Raw genomic sequence first — 25,933 nt, 5'->3', positions numbered from 1 at the left:
ATTAGATATTGATAGTGCTGCCCAGGGAAGTGGTGGAGTCACCGTCCATGGAGGTTTTCAAGAAAGACTGGACGTGGCACTTAGTGCCATGGTCTAGTCGACATTGTGGTGTTAGGTCATAAGTTGGACTCGATGATTTCAGAGTGTTTTTCCAGTCTAATCGACCCTGGATTCCGTGACCCAGGCCGGGCCCGCGCTCCCCACAGCCCCAGGGACTCCATTTCCCAGCGCGCCCCGCGCCCGCGCCGCCGCCGCGCCGGGAAGATGGCAGCCCTTGTGTCGCCCTTGGCTACTGCGCGCTGCCTGCTGCGGGCTCTGGGGTGCCGTGCCCGCCTGCTCCCGCCGCACAGAGGTCAGTGCCGCCGCCGCGGCTCCCCGCCGCTCGCCAGGCCCGGGCGGGCGACAGGCTGCTGGGGCACCGCGCAGGAAGGGCGCCCAGGAGCGGTGGCAGGGGCCGGTGCGTGCCTCCCCTCCCTGGCGTGCCGCGGGTCTGTCCCCGGCGGAGGGGAGCTGGGTGCTGGACACGCACAGGCCCCGCCGCTCTGCCGTGACCCGCCGGTGTCCTGGCATTCCCCGGCCTGGGCTTGTCCGGACCCAGCCCGGGAGGGGACCCGCCTGCCGGGGCGGCAGCGGGACTCGGCGCCGGTCCCCGTGGGGAGCCGCCAAGGGGGCCCGTGGCTTCCCGAGTTGGCGATGCCGCTTTTCCCCGGGAAACAGGGCCTCGGTGCTGCCCGGCTAAAGCCCTGCGGCTGCCCCGGGCGGGTGCTCGGCGGGTGTGGCGGTGGCTGCCCGCGCTTGGGCCGGGCTTGGGGCGGTCTCAGGGGCTGTTCTCCGGGGCTGTTCTCCATCAAGGGCCCTCCGGTGTGTAACGACCGACGGCTGGGCTCTGTCCTCACAGCCTTGCCTTGAGAATCCCTTCAGTACAAACATTTATGGCGTTTTGTTAACTAGAGGCTTAGGTTAGGAGCAGAGGTCTTTTTTTTTTTTTTTTTTTTTTTTTTTTTTAAGTGAGAGCTCTTGGTCCTTCCTCTGCCAGTCTGGCCAAAGTGAGAATTCAGCTGGTGACTGGTGGGTCTCAGGATTAAAAAATGTTTCTATCCACACATTATGTTGTGATTGTAGAATATTTAAACATCCTAAGAAAAATAGACAATTGCTGCAGGTAGTGCTTAGTTGCACGTGTTTAATTCGATATTGGTCTAACACTTGGACTCTATGTAGATTTTATTTTTTTTTTTAAATAACCAACATACTAGTATTTAGAAAAAGTTGTCAGAGCAAATCCAGTGGCTTTAGGCAGTTTGTCAGCTTAAAAGGAAGGCAGTCCTTGCATATGTTGTTTGAGGACATCAGACTGCAGGGATGGGCTGCCATCATGGAATTGATTTATAATCTTGGTTTTGTGATCACTGGTTTATAGTCTTTTCCTTGTTTTTGTGGTTTACTTTCCACAGTTTTGTACCTTTTCCATAATTAAGGAAAGACATGACAAGTATTATCTGTGTGAAGTCCCAATTTTACTGATACACTTCTCTTGTCTTTCCTTACTTTCATCTATAGGTCAGGTTGTTAAACGAGGTGTTCATGGAAAAAATACAAGTAATCTTCTAGCAGAATAATCTATCAGGCATGAATGCAAAAAGTAGAATTCTAGTTCCAACTCATGCTTCTCTAGAAGATTAAATGCTGTTTCATATGCTGCCCAAATGAATGGCCTTCAGTGATTCATCTGAGGTTGTACAATGAGAGAAAAATGCAAATCCTTGTCCTTGTGTTGTAGCTGCAAGCTACTTCTTCTGGTTTGAACTGTTAATTTCAGCAACTGTGGGGCTTTTATGAATGTTCCATGACACTGGCCCAACATCTTCAATTCATGCAGATAACTTAGTGTGTGTACGCCTCCCCCCCTCCCCCCAATATGGTTGGATTTTGACTTTTTAAGCTTTCTTTAAGCACTGGAAAGTAAATAACTTTTTCAGATCACCTCCTCTTAGATTCTTGTTGTTAATCATAGTGCAATATTTCAAAAGGACCATTTGTTTATTATTAGACTATAAATGTATTTTTAGCTTTATACCTGGCACATGATCTCTTTCCCAAGAAGCTTACATGACAAGTCTTTGTTCTTCTTCAGGTTTATTCATGTGCTTAACTTTAACACATATGTTTAATTTATCAAAATATTTGTACATCGTGGGGCAATTTACCTGTTGGAGTCTGATTCTGTAAAACTTGTTTATATATTTAATAAAAGATGAGACAAGAGGACAGTATTGTTGTCTACAGATACTAGCATGAAAAAAATCCTTTCTGATCTTTTGCTACCTTTGCTCCTATTTTCACACAGGAAGGTAACCTTTGGATCTACAAGGCTGTACCATTGCCCTTCCTCCTCACTGTGGTCTTATCTAAGAAGGAAAGATTTTGCAGTAGTTCTGTTACCAGCTTAACCTTGAGTTTAGGAAGGTCTCTGATACCACCATCTGCATCTGCCTGTTGACGAAAGTGCCCTCTGAGTTCCAAGTCCTCTTTTTCTGTTGTGTTTCATAGGCAGTTTTAACAGCTTTACACTGAGATTTTCAAGGTTTGAAGCAGTTTGGCTTCATTGTGACCCAAATTAATATCTTGAACTTCAGCTTGTATTATTGAAAACATGACAGTTTTTAAAAGTTGGTTTCTATTACTTCCGTTTTCCTCTTTCCACACAAATTCCAGAGTTTGTGGAAAGCTCTTGAGGCAGATTATGCTGGCAGAGCACTAATGAAACAGATGTGATCTTTTTGTCTTGCATTAACACTGATTTAGTAGAAGCTATTCCAGCTTCTTGATTGTGACAGTCAGCAAAGGTGGCACTTGGGTGATTTTTGGGTACTTAATTTTGGTGCAGTTGTAACCTACATGGGTTTGGTTTAGATGCAGTTCTTACACAACTATTGGTTGGAAATATTCTTTATTTTTAAGACCAACAATAATTAATGATTATAGCCAAGAAGGAAGGGGACAGTGTTAATTCTCTACCTTGTACCTTGGTTACCCTTCTGTGTAACTGTTAGGCTCAGTTTTGGTATGCCACAACTCAGCTTCTGTATAAGCAGAAAGGCAAATGCAAATACCTAATAATATGGTATGAAATAAAGTGAGATTATACTTACATATATATGTTTTAGGAACAGGAATTTAGGAAAAAAGTTGCACCTTGGTGTCGAATCTACAGAAGCAGGGAACTTCAGGTTAATGTGGTAACATCCAACACTGTCCTGCACCCTGAAAGTTGGAAAGGTAGGTTATGGATAACCGTGTCTAGTTTTACACTGTTCTATGTAAAACTAAGTGAACAGTGAATTGATGTTGTGCTTTTCTATAGTTGTATCTAGAACACTACATAGGTGTAGACGACACTTTTTCTATGTGTGACACTTGAGGACATCAGAAGGGAACTAATAAAAATTGATTTGCAGTTTCTGTAATACAAAGATTAGATAAGGAAACGTAAGGAATAAATGAAACCCCCTATTTTACAATATGGAGAAGAGGGTGGTAGGACAACAGTTAGTGCCCTGAATCATAGGTGATTCTTATAGTTGAGTGATAGATTCTGCAATCTGTTCCACAAAATGCAGGTTAGAATGGAAGGTGCACATTTTTTTCTGTCTCTTAGAATATTTTATCACTTGTATACCTACCTTCTGTTGACTTACCTCTGAAACCCCCACATGCTCTTCAGTAGTGTCTGCCTTAGTTTATCACTTAACCAGTTACTGGGTGTCTCCTGGCAGTGCACTGTAGTGTACTCCCATCATATTTAAATCCCAGTGTTCAATATTATTTTAGGAGAACAGTGAGTGATTGGTGTCAGGACACTCTCTGAGGCCATTTGGGCACAGTCTCCACCTCTGCCATGTGTTAATGACAGAGTATTTTCTCCCCCTCCCAGGATGGTTAGCTGTGAGTACATGTAACCCGAGACAAACCCCATGCTCCTGAGCAGTCCTGTTGGTGTGCTTTGTCCATGGCCAGGAAGGTCATGAGCTGCAAACCCTTTCTTATCCCTAAGTCAGCTTATTTTTTATTTTTTTTTCCTCTTCAGTCCTGTGGTTTATAGCTATAAGGGACCACACTGGAGCTCTTGGGGCCATCAGCTTCTATGTATTGCAGAGGCACAGATAGTTCAGTGATATGGATCACTGGACTGAGGTTGACTTTTTTGGGACTGGAATAGTGGAAGACAAGATGAAAAAAATTTGAGAGATCATGTGACCAACCTGGTCTAGTGGAAGGTGTCCCTGCCCATGGCAGGAGTGTTGGGTCTGGATGATACTTCAGCTCCTTTCCAACCCATGCCATTCCATAACTGTGCAATCTTTTCCTCTTCCCTTCAGAGGCAGATCAGGTTTTTACTGACCTGTTCCTGACAGATTTTCATCAAACTTATTTTTAAAAATCACCCCACATCATTGGAAGTTTTACAGCTTCTAGACTATTAATCTATTTCACTATTTCACTTAATTACAGTTATTAAGTTATCTGAATAAATACCATTTCCTTTCATTTTCTCAGTATCCTGTTTTTCTTCGCTACAGGTTTTACTCACATTTTTGCAGTAACAGACCTTGAACTCAACTTTCTTTATGTGATCTCTTTAGATAGGGATGAGCTAATTATTCTTAATTCAAAGCAGCAACTCAGTTCCTCCAGGAACAAGAGAATTTGGTGCAATTATTGGCTGCAGATATAAGCAGTGACTGTTTTTTTTAATGGAGAAACTGTTACTTGCAATAACTAAAAAATAATTTGATCTACTAGTTCAGTTTTATGGTTTTCTAATATTCTGTCTCTCTTATAACTATTTAAAACTCATTTTGTGCCTTTTATGGCATCTTTGTGGGTTGTTACTCATATTTTTAAAAAATAGTCCTTTAAATCTCCATTTACTATCCCATTTGGTTCATACTTCTCATAACATATGATGTGAAAATTGACAAGTGTCTCCCAGGGCAGACTATACCCTGTATTGAATAGAACAGGGCCTTTTCCCCGCTGTGTGTATTTATATTGGAGTACTTGTGTTTATTTTAGTTTAGTTTATTTTTTCCTCTAATAGTGTTATGATGTTGTCTCACTGTCATTTTGTGATCCAGTGTAGCTGTTGGATCCTTTTTTTGCAGAGGTGCTCTTTAGCTGGTCATTCCCCATCTCCTGAGTTAGTTAATTCCTCTAAATAATGTGTTTTGTCCCTGTTGAATTGCATCCTATTTGTATTAGATTATTTGTCCAGTTTGTCAGAATTTACTTGGCTCCTAGAGTGTCTGCAGCCCTCTCCTGATTTTCTGTTATTTGCATTCTCGGTCTGTGTTCTGTGCGCTTTATTTTGCCATATAAGGCATGGTCGGAAATTCAGGGTTGCACCAGCATAAGATCCTGAGCTCGCTCTTGATGAAACTCCACTGCAGATATAAATCTAGTTTAACTGTAGTAATTATTTATTACATATTCTTTTTCCAGCTGTTTTGTACCTGCTGAAAGGTACTTTCACTTGCAACTTTCTTTCCTACTTTATAGATGGCAATGCTATGTGACAAAAGCATTACTGCAATTAACAGGCTTTTTTCTTTATTGTACTTAACCTGTTAAATGACACTGGAAGCAAAAAAGATACTTAACAGCTTTCCAGTGTATGCCACTGTTTCTGATATTAATGATTCTGCAAGCCTTCTTTGTAATATTGTGCATTCTTTCCTTTCCTAGTTATATCTTGTTTTGTGTCTAGCAATTCTGACTTTTTTGTTTTTTTAATGTCTTGTTTCTGACACTATTCCTGCCTGGGCTTGTCCCTGTCTCTTCTAGGCAGAAGATAATGCCAGCAGATCAGGCTGTGGCATTGCAGGGCTTCACAGCTGCTGCCTTGTTTAGTGTGGTGTTTGAGTCTTTCAGCTTCCTTACAGAACTCCTGGTTTGGTCTCTTGTTTGTTGACTTTTAAATATTTTCTGAAGTTTTACCAGAAGGATTATCTGTAGAAATGCACTTTGGAATTTTTAAATGATTTTAACCCAATTTGGGAAAAAAAAAAAAAAAAAAAAAAAAAAAAAGGTCAAAACTTCCCTTGCAACAGCTCATCCAAATCTCACCAACTCTCTGGCTGGGCTACTTAGAATATGTGCTTTTTAATAAAATAAAGGAATGTTAAAACATACTACAAGAGTAAAATTAGAAATTGAGTTAATGAAAAATGAAGGGGTAACCAGTGGTTATATAGGTGAGTTGTGTATGTGTATCTTTGAGTAAACTGTTAGGAGTATGTGTTGTTTCTAAGGAGATGCCTTTAAACACTTCTCTATTAATTGGCTACTTTTATTTTTACAGCCTACACAGCTCAGGCAGATGAGAAGACAGGGCCTGGTACTCCTACAGATGCTCATGCCAGAGCCTTACTGGTTTGCAATGGACCTTTAGAACATTATGACTTTTTGATTAAGCAGGAAGAGCTGAAGAATGATGAGCAACAAAGAAGAGTTGTGCAGCACCTGCAGAAATTGCATGAGAGCCTTAAAGGCTACAGCATTGACTCAAAAAGTGTTCTTTCAAAGGTGAGGTTTATAATGATAAAAATATTTTTTGCATTTATATTTCCTCATAAGAATGTGAATAAAATGCATAAATTTCTGTCAAGGGCATAGATCTTATTTTTGCAAATGTATCTTTCCAGATAGATCATTCTTTATGTTTCAATCTCTCTTCTTTAGTTTTTGATTTGTAAAATCCAGTGGCACTCCAGAAGTAACCAAAACAGATATTATTGAAAGAACTCTGTAAGAAAATCTGTTATGGTTTTAGTAATGTCTGCTGCCTACCTTTCTAGAAATGTTATTTGGCTATAGGAGAGAGGAGCCTAAACAAGGTTTTAATTCTCAAGCACTGGTATTATACTTGTGTGTTTGGATTATATAAACTGAACACTGATGTTTTGTGTTCTAACATATTCCATATTTGTGTTCTAACAAGGTATTCCACAAATAATTCCACGTTACAATATGTATCAGACATGACTTTAAGAACAGTTCTTCTCCATGTTGCTAATTTCCAGATGAGGCAAGGAAAGAAGGCCTAGGTATAACCTGCACCCTTGTTGTGTGTTTGGGGGCATCACAATGTCTTTACAAAGGATTTACAAAAGTTTAGACATATCCCTGTTGCACATTGTCTTAACAATCATAGTGCCGTTAGCCTGCTGTTGCATCTTTGTAACTTTTCCTTGAAGCTCTTGACACAATGTTTTCCAGACTCTTATTGACAGTATTTTCCACGTTTCTTGTTTTCACGCTGTTATTCTCAGATTGCTGCTCTGGTGGCCTTGCACCTGGAAATATTGATAGCACTGTTATGGCACATTCTCATGGGAAGCAACTAGAACTAGTGTGGGAATTCCCTCTTCAGCTTTCCTTGCCTCTTGTTTTTTAGATCTGAGTTTATATCCCAGAAAACCAAATGTAGCATCCAGCAAAGCAGATAAGACATTTAATTCCACATTAGGCAGTCATAGATGTGCACAAAAGTTGAATGCCAGTGAATGTGCTTCATTTGCACCTGGTTAACATATTCCAGTCAGCACAGTTGTAAGCTGAAGTCAGAGGAAACAGCAAGAGTGGGGTGTTTGACTAAGTCTGATGGTAAAAGCATGGTGCATGGGGAAAAAGCATGGCAAAATATACACTGCTCTCTTATCTGCACTGGAAAGACCTCCCTGTCCCTGGAGGAATGAGGGAAACTGTCAGCATTTTCCCCAGTTAGACTCTTGAGTGTTTTTCTTTGATTTCTCTCCTTTTCTTGCACCACTTTTGGTTGTTGTTTGTTTGTTTGTTTGTTTAAATCAGAAGTAACTTTAACATTTATGATCAATAAATATCCTTTGCAGTCCTTGCTAACAAATCTCCATGTCAGCCTTTTTAAACATTCATTGCACAACACTCATCTCATGGACATAAATCTAAATATGCTACTCCATTGAACTTGTTACCTAACCATACCAGATTGTTCTCTTACCTGGTACAGGGCAAGACTAAATGATGTAGCGTGAGATCCTCAGAGCCAAAGCCTGGAGGGCTCAAGTGCCTTTAAATGGCATGCTGTCCTCTGGCCTTCAGCCACCAAATAATAACTTAACCATTCTAAGGCTCTTGTGGTGGGTATTAGGTTTAAGGTGTGAAAAAGTGGGGAAGAGAACAAGTATTACACCTCTAAATGAGGCTCTTTCAAATAGGCAAGAGTAGCAGGGTGCATTGGGACACAAGCCTGCCTATTGGTCTCCTTGCAACATCCCCTGAATGCCTTCAGCTCAGATGTGTAGCTGGAGATCATGTATTTGCTAGTCATGTGCTTGACTGGAATGCCATAAATGTCCTCCTGATGGAAGGAAGCAGAGTAAGCACCCAGGAAAGAGCTTTTTATTAAGAAGAAACATGAGTGGGAAATAATTCTATGAAGTAAAAGTAGGCACTCTGGAAGAAAACTCACAAATACATGAAGCAAAATCCTAAGGCAAGACTGTTCCTAAAGGCCAATGAACGTTTCTTTGGAAGTTCTGTTCTGGAAGCAGTTGGCCCCATCATCCTTATGGGTCCCCTTCAAATCAGCTTTAAACAGGGTGTTTGTCCATGTGACCCCCCTGATATCCCTGCCAATCCCAATCATTCAGTGATTCTAGCTCTGATGTTAGAATGGGAATTTGAGCCAAATAATAGTATATTTTTGCCTTCTCTGGCACTTGGATCAGGTCATCACATTACTTATCTTTTTACTTCAGAAATTTCTTTGGCTTAAAATTATTAAAAACATACAACCAGTGTAAAAATTATAAATAGCCTGAAAACTGTATGTTTATTTAAAAACACTTATTCATGTTGTGTGTGGGTGTACGCCTGTGGATTTGTGTTGTCTTGATGGATTTGTGGGCTAACTCCCGAGTCTAAACCAGTCTTCTGATTCCATTTGTGCAAGTGAAAAATAGAAACTTCCTTTTTTCAATATGTTTATTTCTTGTCTTTGGTATCCAGAGCAGTGTCGCATCATGCCTGCATGCTAACTTTCTTTGCTTAAGTGCAAGGAGACCAAGCTGGATTCCGTTTGCTAAATTACTTCTTTAATTTGAATCTTAAGCTGCTGACCACTGTCTTGTATCTTGTGAAGATCCTGAATCTGAAAAGCTATTGGGTTTCAGGGTTTTTTTTTGTCTCTCTCTGTTTCTTTTCAATCTGTGGTGTTGGTCTTAAAAATCTTTTAACTTGCCTATCTCAGAATTGTCTTACTGTACCTGGATTGTAAATGAAATAATTTAAAAGGGAGCCAATTATCAGGTTTGCTCCTGGTTTTGAAATTTTTTTTTGGACACGATGCCCGAAAGATAGGCAGGAAATAAATCCCCACAGACTAGGCTGATGTCTATAGAGCAGGTATTTGTTTATTGCAGTGCTCTCCACCTAACTCACCCACCTTTGTCAAGTGCTGTGTTCTATTTCTACAGTAAGTATTGCTTAGTGTCAGTGTGTCACTGCGCCATCTCCACATGCACTCTGGAACTAATTTACCTGGTATGATCTCATGGTTATTAGAGAGTTCTTTGGCACTGCACTCGCGCCTCCTCAATTCAGGGGTCATTTGGGGTCTTTGATGAAGGCTTCCAAGGTTGTCTTTGCAGCTGAACTTTCCAAACTTTGTCTTCAGAGCATGTGCAGTTACGGTGTTCTGTCTGGTCTCAACCACCTAAATCCTTCGTTTTGTGGCTGATTGGCTTTGCACTTGCCAATTTTTCATTAGTACTATAACTTATCTATCTCTCAAACTATCCACCTGGCAAGTTTTTTTCTTTTTTTGTCTATTCAGCATTTAGCAACTAATTAACCATATACTAGCCATTACATTGTGTAAAAAATTATTTATATCAGGCTATATAGGTATAAAAAGCTATGATTCAGGTTATACAGGTGACAGGCTATATAGATATATAAAAAGTCATGATTTAGGTTATATTGATATCAGGTTATTTAGCTATCTTATAACTCAAGCCACATAAGCACTTTGTAACTTTGATCTAAGTTATATAGGCATCACACATAAATGCCAGACTTTTATTAATTTTCATTTTTTTGGAGAAAATGTTATGACAAAGGCATTTGCCTTACTGTCAAACCCGAGGATCAGTAGGTTAGAGCCTTTTGATCTTTTCTGGCAAGATGTTTTGGACATTTGGATATTAAGTTCTAAAAGCACTGCCCTGGAGAATAGTTTTGAGAGCTGACTTGTGTTAACTGGGGCGTTCCAAATCATTGTTAGTTGTTAGAGCAATTGTCATGGCTTTGTAGATCAAGCACTGTGTGGGTTTGTTATTTACTGATTCTTTGATTCGGAAGTGTGAATAGGAAGAAGGCTTCTATTGCAGAGAACAAATACTAACCTTATTCTATTTAGGAACTATGATGCTGCTATGTCCCTATGTAACAGAGCTAATTGCAGTAAAGTCAGATTGACACTTTCTTTACTTGAGACAATCTGACATTTTTACTTGAGAATGTGTTTTTCACTACTTCCTTTAAAGCATCCCACGTCTTCATTTAACATTGCTTTAATTTTAAACTGACTTTTTAAAATTGTTGCATGGCTCAGTGATGGAACTAATGAGTCAGTGAGGAGCAGCTGAAGAACTACTTGCTACAGGGGTAAGTGTTGTTGCAGTTTGAGGCTTTTCTTCTAGAGTTTGATATTTCTGTGGAAATCTTAAGATGAGTAACCAGGTTGAGCACTACAGTGCTGTGCCATACATCAAAACCCCAGCAAAGGAGGAGAGCAGTGATTCTGCAGAAATCTGTCAAAGTCTGCTAGCTGGTGTAATTAAATGAAATCATGACTCAGAGAGAGGAAGTCATAGTGGCTTTGTTCTTCTTCTGTTATCTTTGAGGAAGCAATTTGCAAATTCAAACAGAGCTCCTTATGAGATGAAATGAAGCCAAACATGATAGTTTAAATTCTAGTGCAGGCCAGGTTTTGCTTCAGCAAAGTTGTTATCAACATCTTAATGAAGGTTTCCCCAGAATAATTCACAAATGTGACTAGGTAGTTGGTGAAATCATATGCTTAGCATATGTTTGCATCTGTTGAGGAGTTTCCTAAGTCAGCAAAATACTTGGTTTTCTGTTATGGACTTTCAGTGAAGTGATGCTGCTGCAGACTTGCTTCAGTTAGAGCTAAGCTTTTCATGCCAAGAAGAGCTGGTGCTGAGTACTGCTGTCTGGGGTTGGCCTGGGTTGAATAGAGTTCGTGTAGGTTTCTGGATGGAATTCATTCATATGGCCACTAGAAGGCTTCTCTAGGAAATACTAATGGTACAGGTAAATCTGTGTGTGTGAATAGCTCGTTGGCATTCTCCTCTCATAGAGGCCAGGTACTTTGTAACTTTGAATACTGTCAAGTCTTTGTGATCAAACCATTGGATTTCCTTTCTATTTTGTACTCAGTGAGTTTTAATAGATGTAAATGAAACAAATTGATGTATTTTAAATTAGTTAAGGATATATTTTGAAAAAATTAAATACTGCATCAGTTATACTTTGTATTTTGTAGGTTGACTTCTTGCTTTTTCAGGATGTTTCTAGCAACTTGAATAGCCCACTTTTAGTATGAAATATCCTGTGTTGAGAAGAAATTCATCTACTGACAGCTTTTAAAAAAATAAAATAAAAAAAAGTGGTGCTTGGCATTTCAAGTGTGCTCATTTTTCCTGGCTCTGTCATTGAAGAGAATGTGGCTGAAAGGTTGCAGTGAAGAAAAAGGGCCAGTGGAAGAGAAGCCTCTCTCTACCAGCCTCTTCTGTAGTCTGATATTCCTTATTTTATTGCTTTATTTCTTATGTGATTTAATTGCAGAGGCCTCTTCCAAAATAGCAAAAACTATTCCAGAAATAGAAACTTCTTGCACTCTGAACCATTACAAGAATGGTCTGCTTTGGTTTTAGCTTTGTTCTTCTTTTGTCACTTTTTCTCTACATGGTTTTATTCACTAAAATATGGTAAAAGTAGGATTAGGGAGCAAATATCTATATCAGGTACAATAGAGCCCTTCCAGGTTTTTTTATCCAGAACACTTGTGTTACCTCACAGACCAAACCTTTCTGAAATGAGTAGTCTGGGGCACACACACACACAGACACAGCAGACACCAGCCATTTCCTTCATGGTAATAAAACACTATTTTGTTATGATGTAGGTTTTTTGGGGCATCAGCTTAGAATGAGTCCCAGGGGAGAAAACAATTAGTCTTGCTGCCAGCCAAGTAGGCTTCTGTTTTTCAAAATTACTCATCAAATTTGAACAAGGACTTCAATCTTCTTCTTGGTGAGAGAGTGGCCTTATGTGTTGAGATATTTTGAGATCCTCTGAATTGAAGTTCAAGGCCATAAGAGTTTGCATAGACATTTCAGATCTCCAGCTTTTCAAAATAATACCAATTGGGACATCTTAAGAGTTGTTGAGTTGCTGTACTAATGACTTGAAATAAGCTCAATTATAAGTGAGGTCATGTTTTGAAAAGAGGTATGAACAATAGTAAACACCATTCACGACCTTGAAAATGTCTTCAGCTATAACAGCAGCCAAAAAGGAGGCCTGAAAGAGTAGGAGAAAGAGGCAGTTTTGTTAACATTAAAAAAAAAAAAAAAAAAAAAAAATTGGCATGCATTTGCACTTAAAAGTTTTTCCAATCAGGGTGTAAATACTCCCAGGAAATTAGTTGCTTGCTTCTGGTGTCTGAGCAGGGGAGAAGGTGAGAAGACATTGCATGTTACTAAAGATGTTCTCCCATTCAAACTCAAATTTTGTGTATCACTTAGTATCTTTGGGTTAGTACCTTGTAAATACTAACTTCAACATACTTAAATCTTACCATTGTAGCCAAACAAATTTAATGTTGTTATCCTGACACCCCACATGTACCTCAGGAAAATACAGAAATGAGCAAGGAGAAGTCATTAATTTACTTTGTCTTCCTACATTTCCTACTTTTCTCCCTTTCATGCCTGAAGTAGACTGTCCTTATTTTAGGGTGACTGGAGGATCTTCTGCTTTAGATCTCCCCCCTCCTTCTTGCAGGGTGTATGTTTGCACAGAACCAAGATCAGTCTTCTGCTTTCTTTGCCCCCACATACCATTGACTGACTGTTTGCTGTGATTTAGATTGAATCAAGAATGTTGATGGGATTTTAGCCACAATCCTGGTGGAAGTTTCCTTTTTTCTTAGACAACTTCCAGACTTCAGAAGATGCATTAGAATAATTAAAACAAAAAGAAAAAAAGATCTATTTTATGATCATGCAAAGTAGCTTAAGACTGGTGGGATATCTGAGTTTTCAGTATTAAGAAAAATCCACTGATAAAGTTTTTGTTTTTTGGTTGTTTTTTTTTTTTTTTTTTTTTTTTAATAAAATGTATGTTAAGAAAAAACACAAAACAACCAAAGACTATGAAAACAAATTCTGAGAGTTATACAATATCTGACAGGAATGAAGAAATGATTATACTAAAGCTGTCAGTATTGTGATGTTTAGAAGTATATGTAAAATATTTCCTACGAACTTCTTTAATTGCTGAAGGAGGACAAGAGGTTTTCTGACATTTGATTTGTTTTTAGAGATGATCAGCTTCAGCAAATATGTTTGGATCTGCCACAGTATCCATCTTTTTAGTAATCAGATACCGCTCAAAAACTGCTGTCTTCAAAGGGAAACTAATTTCATTCTTTAAATCAACTTCTATGGAGCCCAAGCCATTATATTTTTTCTTTTAGTCAAAACAAAAGTTCCTTTTTCTGTACCATGTTATCTGGAAATAAATATGCCTAAAAAGACAAATATTAAGATAGTTAAATGTAATTAATAATGAAATGTAATTTACAATGAAAATATTGGTATAAAAATGTAGCCATTATTATTTGTTCTGGTTGTATAACTTTTGCAAACCCAGGTAAAGCTGTACTCTACACATTGATTTGTTTTTCTAACTTTGTGTCACTTCTGGTGAAACTGCAAATCACATTAATACAGCCTCCCTGTATAATAAATTGAATGTGATAGGCTTTTATGTTGTTGAAATGATTGTTGGTAATCTAAAACTAAACCCAAAGAAATTTTTTGAAAATGTCTCATTTGGGTTTTTGTCTGTTTCTCCTTTTCTCCTGTAACTGAGCATCAGTAGTTTTATTGAACACAAGCTCTTAAAAAGTACACACTGAAAAATACTCAACAATTAAATTGTCTTACAATGCTTTCAAAGTACTAGCAAATAGTTGCAGTCTCGTCAATTAATGGAGTAGTTTCCAAACATCTGAAACCCTTTCCAGCCACAGATTGATGATACAAATTTTTGATTACCCTATTAATAGAGATCTAAATTAAATCCTAAAGGGGCTCTTGTGTAAGAGCCATGCTTGCATATTTTCTGAGTGAGCTGGTACTATAGGGCTGAGATATTACCCTTCTACTTTATGGTCATGCATTTTCTTTCATATTTAATTAGTGTTTTGTACTGACTCCTCTATTTCTTTAACATGGCACTATATTTTGAAAAACTGCTTTAGATTCAAGTTGTTTAGCAATTACCCAGCTCCAAATGAGACCACAGGGTTGCAATTTTAATTTTCTTCCGTGTTAGCGCAGCCCATAGACCTCTGAAAGTGAAGCACTTTAAAATAAGTGAATACTCTTCTGCACTGTTTTTTGTGGATGTCAATTCAGTTTCATGGATTTGATTGAATTTTGTTAAGATCTCCAGTGTTTTAGAAACTGCTTCTTTTTTGAATTATACTTGGAAGTGGCTGTGCACAGTACTGGGGGAAGGGGAAAGAGCACTATTTCAAATTGAAAGTCTTAGCATTACTGGAGATTTTTCCATAAAAATATATACTTGAGTAAAATAGATATCTGAGGTCATAATATATGTCCTGAATAATATGAAGAAATTTAAAAATTTTAAGCAGTATTCATTCAAGACAGTAACTCACTTGAAAAAATGGTTAATAAAAGGCATGCTTTGAAATTATATTTTTAAATGTTTATGTATTTATACATACACAGACACATGCATGTGTGTATATAGGTACATATTTTTACTGCAACTCCATTGATCTTAATCATGTTTAAACCAGAGATGGTTTTGCTTTTAATATTCAAAGCTGAGAGAAATAGGATGCATAATGTTCATGGGCTTTGCAGTACTGATTTTCTAAGTCCTAATAGTTTTATCTCTTTAGCAGATCTGCTCTAATATGCATTTAGTGCATATATCTTTGAATAGTGCGATACTGCTTAACTTTATGTCCTTTTTTGCTAGGACTGTTTGCTCAAATGGCTTAATGAGGGAAAGGATTTGTTTTTATCATGGTGGATTTGGAAACATTGAATCACTTTATGTGTTCTGATAAAAAGGCACGTGTGCTAGGGCTGGGGATATTTTCACAATGATCTAAAAAAACCCCAAATCCCAAGCCCTGCATTTTGCTTCTTATTCAGAATTTGCAGAATGGTAGGTTACTTAGGAATTCTGAGCTAATGATTTAGTCGAAATTACACTTAACTAGCTAGTGCTACTGTTGTGGTTAAGTGTAGCTACTTTCTTACTTTATCACAGCCCTGTGCTTGCTTTTATTTTCCTCCATATCTATACTTACTCTTTTTGTCTTGACTTGCAGCTCTTTGCCAAAACCAACCCCCCAAAAGGTCTTTATGTCTATGGAGATGTTGGTGAGTTTCATTTGCATCCAATGGATTTTTTTCTAAATTAATGCCTATTCAAATTCAGAAGTGTCTAAAAGCTTGATGTTTATATAGATTTATTGGTTGAATGGATTTTACAGGATGTAACATTATGATGTTATTTAATATAATTATACTCTGAATGCAGGAAGCTGTTTGATTGGACCACATTAGTATGTGTAGTTGTTTTCAGCCTTACCCATTCACTAATATTTAAGAATGCAATTTAAGAATTTGGGAAGTAATTGTGAGAGAGAATTCATATATTCTAATAGCAACAGTGCACCATGAAAACATACTTGGTTTTCAGATGAAATTCTAACATGTTTTATGGATGTATGGGGAGTAATTTGTGCAGCCTTTGGGCCATCTCTCTATTTTAAAACAGGGAAATAAAAATTTAGTTGTTCCAAGTTTTTGAACAGAAAATTCCTCACAGCAGTCTGGTCTTGTACTTACCCTGTAGAAAATTATAGTTTCATTAGGGCCAAGCTAACAAACAATCATTAATGTAATCAGTACATACTGCTCTTAAATTAACTACCTGTTGAATGTTTTTTATTGTTCTTATTTGAAGGCACAGGAAAGACAATGCTGATGGACATGTTCTATTCTCACTTAGAAGTAGAAAGGAAAAAGAGAGTCCATTTTCATGGGTTCATGTTGGATGTACACCAGAGTAAGTGCAGACACAGGTATTGACAAGAATTTTTAAAATACAGTATCTATTAAAAAGTCTGTCTCATATTCATATTAATCACTGTAATTTTATTTAAATATTTTAGCATAAAGAAAAGTAAAAAAAAAGGAGAAAAGTTAAAGCATTTTAGCATTGTTTATCATACTAGCATAGATATCAATTGCGTATTATTTCTCAAGTATCTTTTCTGTAAGAAAAATAAACATAAGTTGAGTGTATTGGTTAGAATGAAATCATTAACTAATTGTTTTCCAGGTACCAATTAGCTTACCTGAAATCTGAAGAAGGCAATGCCAAAACTGAAAATGTAAAGGTTAAACTCCATCTATATTTTGAATAAGCAATAGCTAAATCAGATATAAATGCCAAGGAGAATGGGAACTATTCTGGTTGACTAACTTAGTAAAACTGTCAGTAATTTAGAGGAAAAAAGTAATAGAAAGAAGTGCATCCTAAATTTCAGGAAATTTTCTGATCAGCTGAATAAAGGATTTTGTTTTGACAGGGATGCTTTCTAGATATTTTAAAACTTGCTTCTGTTTCTAAATTCTATGACCGTATACTCTCAAATTGTTAACTGTTGCTTTATTTTACTAGTGTTGTGACAGCTGCATTTTTCTTGGGAAGCTTTCACTGGTGTAAATAACTCAGGCCACTTTTTAGTGCCCACTTTCCTATCACTGCTGGGTCACTTGAGATTTTTTGTTTCCATTTCTTGTCATTTGTGCTTAATATTAACAAAGGTAGCTTCCTTCTGCAGGACCTTTTTTTTCTGAATCTTTGTTTACAGTCAGATGCAGTACAACCCATAAGACAGTAAAGTATGGATTTAATAATCTTACCTTGTGCCATTATCATCATCTTCACATGTTGAAGTATAACTGTGTTGCTATGTCTGCCTTCTTTTAGATAAATGCATTCTAAGAATGCCTTCAGAGCAAGAAAACTGCAATTTGTATCAGTTTATAGAAGATAAAGTATAGGTGCATAGCATTCAAGGTGTTTTTGGCATTTGTTTTATGTCTTTCTAAACAAAATCTAAAAGAATCACAAAATCTGTGAGCTTTTAACTGTTGCGTGGATGTGGTTGAAAAGTGTTTTTTCCTCTTGAAACTGGATTAAGTTGGAAGCTTTCGTATTTTTACTGAACCAGTATACTTTTTATTTGTTAGCTAAATAATTTTGTTGGTCCCATTTTAGAAAAATAAATAAGAAATATTTGTTCTTTTCTGTTTTATCATCTAAGGAATACATCGCCTTAAGCAGAACTTACCAAAGAGAACAGCAGGATTTATGGCCAAATCATATGACCCAATTGCACCTGTGGCAGAGGAAATAAGCAAAGAGGCTGCTCTCCTGTGTTTTGATGAGTTTCAGGTAAGAAGTCTCAGATTACTCCTTCACTTCAAGGGAAACTTCATAAAATTACTTTTGATCCTAAAATATGATACTTCTTACTGCTAAGATAGTATGTGAATCCCAGGCCAGTAGAGACCAGTAGAAGTTAAAGACTAGAGGTCACTCTACAGTTTTGAAGATGGTGGGGTTTGTTGTTTTTTTTTCACAGTAGACCAGATGCAAGTTAGCAGCATTAAGTCCCCCTACAGTGCTTTTGTTTACCAGTCTGATCACTGATCATACAAGGAGGTATGAGAGTTTGTCTAAAGGCTCGTGAATACTTCAAGGCAGGGACCATCATCCTGTACTGAGTCTGTGCAGTGCCACCTGATGCTTGCTTGCAGCTTTGCTTTTGTAGTTCATATAATGCAACAAACACTCTCAATGTGATTAAGGATTTTAAGAAACTTCTACTGAATTAAACATGAAAATTAAAAATAAGTGTATAAAATTGTCTTTGCCCAAGCTAACTTGATTATTTAATTTGTTTTACTCAGCTTATGAATATTAGGGGCATGTCACAAACTTAAATGTAAAATTCTTTATAAAAACGTTAAATAAAAATCTGTAGGTATTTGGCAGCTTTAACCAGCTGGGATGTTTTGGGTTTTTTTCAGTTCAGAGAGGAAATGCAGAGCAAGATGAGAACAGATCTCTGTTAGTTCTTAAATCACCAACAGTAAAACAATCTATTAACTGTAAATTGTCTGTTATGGTGTTAAATTAATACATTTCTGAAATGAATGGAGCAGTTTATATCTCCTTGCTATTATTTTGCAAATCTGCACCCTTGAGGAAATAACTGTTCTGCGGTCATCTCCATGAAGGGAATTTTGGTCAAGTAACTGTTGTTCTTGTTTTAAGTTCCTCTTGCATTTTTCAAGCAGAGGTGGTCCTTTGACCTGTGGTTTCAGAATGTGTGGGGTCATTGCAATTGCTGCTGTTTGATCATTTAATTTGTGTTCAGTCCAGTGATTATGGTTATACTGGGTTTCCAAAACCTGAGCATAAAATCTAAATAGAGAGACAATTTTACTTATATATGAAGAAACGGGAAGGTTTGGAGAGGGAAGTGTTAACTGTCAGAGCATTAAATGCTCAAATGGTAGAAAATGGCTGTACCATGTATTAGTGTAAATACCTGCTTTTCTGTATTAATGCTCGCTGCTTTCATGTTGCGGTATTGAGATGTTTACAGACTGTCTGTCATGTTTCTACATTTTAAAGGGAGAGACTCTGGTATTTTTTGTTCCCAGGTTGATTGCCTGCTCCCCCTGCTGACTTGCTTGAGGTACACCAATGACTCCAATTGTAAAAATCACTGGTTCTGTTGAACTGTCGCAGTTGGGAAATTAATACAAGAACTATACTTTTAAATGTGTTTCCAAGACTTTGAATTAATAAGGAAATTTTTAAAATCTACTTGGTTTGGGTATACTAATTTTCTAAATTCACAGATTTCTTGCCTGATTTTCTGTAACGTGGAACTCTACACAGGTTTTGCCTGTTTAAGAGGAGTTCCAGCTTTCTGAAATTTTGCAGAAGGCACTGAATTTGGGATAAGAAACCCTCTGCTTAAATAATCAAAAACTAATGCAGTGACTGGGAGTTCACATGGTGACCCAAGTAACATTATTAATAAGGGGCCTTATTTAATTTGGGACATTTGCAGCTCACTTCTTCAGTGGTGATCATAGCTTTATTTCCCTGCAGTCTGATTTACTTGTATTTAAAGAATTGCTAGATTAAAATGAAACTGGAAAGAGCTGCAGGCTTAGAACATACACTGCTCTGACTTGTGGACAAAGCAAGTCTCTGTTTTGACAGATGAAAAGTGAGGTTGTTTTGGCAAAATAATTGTGTGTTGAGGCACACAACTGAGATTTGCTTTGAACACTTCAAGTTGCTTTCAGATGCCTGCTGAACAAAAAATGGAGAATAATTTGAAATTATTTATTTATTTATCTTAAGAACAGAAAGATGGATGAGTGATATTTTAAACAGGGACAGCAAAACGTATTGTTAATGCCCATTTTGCAGAGGAAACCAAATGCAGAACTGCAGAAGACAAAAGCATTGCTGAGGTTGCATTTTCCTCATTGACGGTGGGATAAAGCAAACCAGAAGTATTTCAAAGTGAATCTTCCTGCAAAGCCCAGAGAACTATTAAACAGGTGGAGAATTGACTAATTGATCTAGAAAAATATTTCAGTACTTCTTTTAAAAGTAATTTTCTGTGTTCCAAAGTATTGTTGTATTAAAAAAAAAAAAAAAAATTTAATGATTCTTTGTGCAAATACTCTGTGATGGCCAGGACCTCAGTGATGGCACTCTGCTTCTGTGTTTGTCCATTTTGAAGCAGGATTTTGTCAGCAGTTGCCTGAGCCCCAAGCTGTCAGGTTATTAAAGCATTGCTATGTCTTGCTGATCTTTGTCATGCAAGTTTACTTGAAATATTTAAGTCTTTTTTTAATCACAAAAGTCTTAAGCCATTCTAAAAATGTCTTCATTTTGATGAAAAACCCTAAAATTAAGCCATTTGTAATAATGATATTCCAGAACACAGGGGTGGCTAGCAGTGACCAAATAACTATACACAGGTAATTAGAAGCTCTAATTTTGGCAAGGGGCCGTAACCTATGTTAGTATTGATAATGAAACCAGAGTCCCTCCTCCTTGGGAAGCTGAGCCATGCAGAGTTAGCATTAAGGTACCAATGGTACCATTTGGACTACAGAAGCGAACTAACAATTTTAGTGAGTTTTTACTAACCTGCATTCTATTAAAAGCCTCTAATAAAAATTAGGCTCTTATTTTTGTGCTAATACTAATTGCTGATAATACATGCTTATGTTTGTCATTCATTACGTGGAACTGTACCAATCAGTGACTGACTGAGTCTCAGGCACTTACACATGTAAATTAACTATTAGTCTAGTGTCTTTCCTTTTTTTTTCTTTCTTCTCTTAAATGCTAATGAAATTTCTCCATTCTTTCCCCTAGCAGGCTCTCCTTATTGGTAATTGGTAGACTTTGCTTTTATTATCAGTTGCAACAAATGCTGGATACAGTAAAAAACGTGAGAACTTACAATCCTTTAGTTACTGTCTTCTACCTGCTTTACCTTGTAGAAATTTGTTCTTTCCTAAAGTGTATTAGATAAAAAGAGCTCACATTTGGATCCTGGTCCTCAAAATGGCTCCTGCTTTTTTTGACAGAACTTTCAAGAGGGTTTTCTGTGTTGTTGTTGTTTTGTTTTGTGTTTTTCTTTTTTTTTTTTTTTTTTTTTTTTTTGTAATAGAGCTCAGAATTCTGCATCAAATAACAGTTCTCATTAATAAGAGAATGTTATTGTTTTGTTTTATGTGAGCATTAATGTCCTTTCATTCCCTGTTTGCTAAAGGTAGCATGCTTTGTAGTACTGTTAAACAAAAAGGTTTGTAACCAAATTACTTCTATAATAGAATTTTAAAGCTTGGCTTTTAGGTGTGCTTTGTGGTACAAGAAATTCACTTACCCCTAAGATGCACATCTGTAGTGACTCCTTGTGGGTCCTGGTTTTTTAGCAATGGGAGAGAAGTTCTTAAATGTTAGTATCCAGAAGAAATAAATTATTGATAAGTGAAACATAAGCAAGTGTATTAAACATATGGCACAATAGTGAATTACTATTCTTTTTAATATCAGATCTTAGAGAGCAGAGATATGAGGCATATGTTACAGATTGTGTAAAAGTTTGTTTTTTAAAAAGGAAAATACCCCTATTAAGGCTTTCATAGAACAAAATGGAAAAAATCTTTGGAAGAAGAAAACTAGTGTTTATATATCATTCATTAAGAACATTATTGCTTCAAAATAATTGTCAGAAATGTAATCTGAGTCTTTTACCTAAGTCTCTAGTGTAGAATTTTTTTTTTTTTTTGTCCCGGAAAACTCATTTAGAAGTGGGATAATGATGGAGGATGGAGGGGTGTGGAGTAGAAGAAAACATTATGCTGGGTAAAATCTTTCTGCACATGCATTTCCATCACAGCATACACATCTGATGTGGTGAAAGCACAGCAATCTGTCAATCTCCTGTGTCATGGGAATGTATAACTCCCAGTGTGCCACCACTGGTTTATTTCCTCAGAACTGGGGTCTGTTTTCGTAAGCCAAAATGCAACAAGTGTCTTTATAATAACCACAGGAACTGGAGGAAATTCAAGTGTAACGATCATAAAGGTGGTTTATGTATTAAGATGGTGAACTCCTGTAAAATATGAATTGCTGTTTCTTCAGAAAAACTTTTTTTTTTTTTTTTTGGTAGCATTGTTCCTGTATCCTTTTATTTCTTGGTACTAGAAAGCAAATTTATTCAGCTAAAATTAAAATATTTAAAGAAATTTTACTTAATGGCTTATCTTGTAGGCATTTTTTCTTCCTTAGCCCTCCCCAGTATCACTTGTTCTACCCATTTTATTTTTTCATTTGTGTTTTGTGCCTGAAGGTTAGAAGAGGCTGACTGTGCTGGAAGTGACTGCCTGCCTTTTGATTATTCATGGACAGTAATAGAAGGCACTTAAAAAGAACAATGAAATTGCTTATTTTTGTGATGGGCCATCTGTTGAATTGTTTTTTGCAACAATCACACAATAGTATCTATGTCATATCATTCTATTTTCAACAGCAGCTGATTGTGTATAGTTGGCTACTTGTCTTTATTTCTGAAGTCCCATGACCATTTTAAATTCACCTCTGCAAACCTTTGCCTCAAAGGTAATAGAAATGTAAAACAGCCGGTGTGTATCTCGTTTTATCTTCTGGGTTTTTTTTCATGTTGTTCCTAATTAAGTAGGCTCTTAAATGTTTAGGTCTGTTTCTGTGTCTCCCACCTGTAGTTTTATAATAGAAGTTAACATGGAATCATTTAGCAATTGGTAAAGAAATAGTGGAGTTCCGCAATAAAGAGTGGGCAAGTTTTGAAAGACTGTGGTACATTCACTGCTTATTAATTATCCCTTTTATTTTTTTCTCACCAAGCAATAATTAGAATCTTTTTCTATGGCTTTCACTAACAAGCATTTTCCTAGCTACAAAGCCACTTGCAGATCTATTGCAGCAGAAGCTGAAAGCAAGATAAAACAAATGTGTTGTCTTCTCAGGTCACTGACATTGCTGATGCCATGATTCTGAAGCAGCTTTTTGAAAATCTCTTCCAAAATGGGGTTGTCGTTGTGGCAACATCTAACAGGCCGCCAGAAGGTAAAAACAAACATTCTACCAGTATTACCCAAATCCAATGAATCTCAGTATCTTACAGAACAATTGTATTTATATCATACAGTGTTTAATACTAATGAACTCTAGACTGCAAGAATCGGAGATAGTTCAGCTTCTCCCCTGTTAATTCTTTTCTTAAAGAGGAAAGGTTTTTCAATTCATCTCACCCCTCCTTTATCTCAAACTCCGAGTGTTCATTCCTCCACCACTCTCAAAGCCTTCTTGTTTTCTGATCTCCTCTGCTCTATGCAAACCAGTGAGAGGATGTTGGGGCACAAGGCAGTTGAGGAGGGCTAAAATGTTGCCTATTTTGAACGTGTTTAAGGACAGGAAAAGATCAGATCCTGCAAAAGAAGGAAAATGAGATCACATTCCTTCCCAGTTTCTAACTCAGAAACTTGTAGATGTGGTCTACCAGCTTGAAGGAGAGCCACTTACCAGGATGCCATTCTTACATTCTTACATGCTGGTTTGAGGGAATTAAGTGGAGAGTTGTTTTCATTTCTATCTCTTTTTTTATAGTGACTAATCACTTCTAGTGACTGGCTAAGTAGATCCTTCTACAAAGTTGCCAAATCGGTATGGGTTTTAACCATGCAGTAACTGTAAGTTTTTGTAGAGGAGAAAAATGCTTGTATTGTATAGCATTAGCAGTTAGCATAATGCATAAATTTTTATGACATTTCAGATTGATCGATTTCAAATACTGAAGAGTTACCTTAATTGTTGACTGCAACAGCCATTAATTTTCCTACTCAAATTAATTGAGTAAAAGACAGTCACTAATGATGGGCACTTCTGCAATGAACTTTATCTTAGCAAAAAATAAAAAATAAAAAAAACCCCACAACCATAAGAACCCACCCAAATGTTTTTATTAGGGGAGAAAATTATTTCCCATTTGCGGGATTCCTCGGCTTTTCGGCTAGCCCTGCCGCCTCCCACAACTTGGGGATCTTTGTGCCAGAGGGGCGACTGACACCTAACCCTGAAGGCGCGATGAGGAAAGAAGGACGGGACTCTCGGGGTAGCTGAACCAAGGAGATGCGGATCCACCAAGGTGGCGTCCCAGAGAGACACCAATCCTTGGCTGCACCGGCTTTTTATTTTCAAGGGGTGGGTTGAACAAAGGGGTGGTCTCTCTGTAACTACAAATCACAAAACATCAAACCATGGGGTGGTTCCAACTTGGGCCAATAACTGGTGGCTGGGAGGAGGAATACACAATTAGGTGGGTGGGGAAGTTACATAACTGGGATGATTGACGGTTAACTGAAATGGAGTAAACAACTATTATGGGGTAGGGAAAACCATGGCAACCGGGAAAGGCGGGAAACTATGAGGAGAGGGGAAGCCATTTTGAACAATAGTAAAAACACATGAATATAACAAGAAACTTGAAATAAATGACCAAATGTCCATCAAAACACCTCCACACCCATTGGCTTATTTTCCTTTTTTGCACAAACAAGATGAAATTGTAACTACTGTAGTTGCGTTGACTACAGGTAGACTGAATGTTGGTGCTTCGCTCACTTGAGAGCCATCCCTGGGTTTTTTTGAAGCACTGCTCTTTAAAGTTCAGGAGAATTTTTTATTGTAACTTCAGGATTGTAGCCAATGATTTAAATCAAGATGTCATTTTGTGGCTGTTATTGTTGTATGGGTGTTTTTTTATATATATATTATTTCACTGTATCAACCTGAAATACATCCACCTGTATCAAGTACCCTTGAGAATGTCAAGAACAGCATTTCCAGAGCTGAGCTGTATTACAGTCCAGGTGTTGGCTGATGCCTCTTTCTTCTTTGGTCACTATTTGTGGATGCTCATGGTGTGTCTGACATCCCTCTGCAGGAAAGGGAGTTGGATTAGTGTAGTATGCCACACCAAGGTTTAAGACTGAATGGAGAGATTTATTTCTTGTGGATGCAAAGGGGGAAAGTGGCTTTTTCATTAGAGAGCAGATGTGCCCAGCTGCTGATCATTGGTGATACATGTAACTGTGTTGAACTCCTGCCCCAGGGGAATGTCAGGGGAAATACTGAGACTATTTGTGGAGTCCTGGCTTCATTTCTACACCAAAATTACTGTCTATTTTTCTGATCCTCATGAAACAGAGACATGAAAAAAAGCTTTCAGCCCTATTAGCTAGAAGAATTAACAGGAATAGCTGTCTTACACTACTGTTACATGTTCACTAATTTTTCCATGTAAATATGCAATTGATTGCTATGTATTTTAACCAAAGTAAGAACATTCTGGTTTGCTGCATTGGGAATGAGCATGATACATGCCTTCCTAGAACTTAGTTAGTAATTAGGGTAGTGGAATTGCCTTTACTGGTAATTTTTGTAAATGCTTCTGTATACATATCCAATTTTGTGAAAGCCATTCTGTAGGTGCCCTGTTGGTGTCTCATGGATGCAGCATCTTCTGTCCATCATGAGGTGTTGGTAAATCATAAAAGCTTTAGTGTAGCTGTAGCCTTCAGGCCTTATGGGGAATATAAAGGATAAACATAACTTGGCACATGCTTTGTGTGGAATTTTGGTGATATCTCTGCCAGCTGTCTGTATTCTCTTACTCCTTCCTTCTGTCAGTTATAGGTGCTAAGCTGTCTTTTTATAAGGCTTCCAAATATTAATGAAACAGAGCAGATCATCATACAATTTTAAGGGATTGTGTTTTCAAAGAAGAAGTAATTCTGTTATGAACTTGTTGGGCAGTTGGATAATTTCCAGAGAAGAAAAGTTTATATTGTATAAATATATAGAGATAGGT

At 37.5% G+C, this 25,933-nt stretch overlaps 1 protein-coding gene across 1 annotated transcript in view; it reads left to right on the top strand.

Moving 5' to 3' along the window:
* The first annotated feature begins 260 nt into the window (after nucleotides 1-260).
* AFG1L (AFG1 like ATPase) overlaps nucleotides 261-25,933 on the top strand; it is a 61,346-nt gene continuing 35,673 nt past the window's right edge. Inside the window, exons 1-6 of the mRNA XM_083857721.1 lie at nucleotides 261-352; nucleotides 6,362-6,585; nucleotides 15,725-15,776; nucleotides 16,366-16,467; nucleotides 17,735-17,865; nucleotides 23,031-23,130. Of these exons, the coding sequence (XP_083713847.1) occupies nucleotides 265-352; nucleotides 6,362-6,585; nucleotides 15,725-15,776; nucleotides 16,366-16,467; nucleotides 17,735-17,865; nucleotides 23,031-23,130 (697 nt within the window). The 5' untranslated portion in view covers nucleotides 261-264. The remainder of the gene's footprint in view (nucleotides 353-6,361; nucleotides 6,586-15,724; nucleotides 15,777-16,365; nucleotides 16,468-17,734; nucleotides 17,866-23,030; nucleotides 23,131-25,933) is intronic.

The sequence above is a fragment of the Zosterops lateralis genome (assembly GCF_965231275.1).
Source record: "Zosterops lateralis genome assembly, chromosome: 3".
In the NCBI taxonomy this organism is placed as follows: domain Eukaryota; kingdom Metazoa; phylum Chordata; class Aves; order Passeriformes; family Zosteropidae; genus Zosterops; species Zosterops lateralis.
The sequence above is the reverse complement of the archived record's forward strand: the minus strand, read 5'-3'. Positions and strand labels throughout refer to the sequence as shown.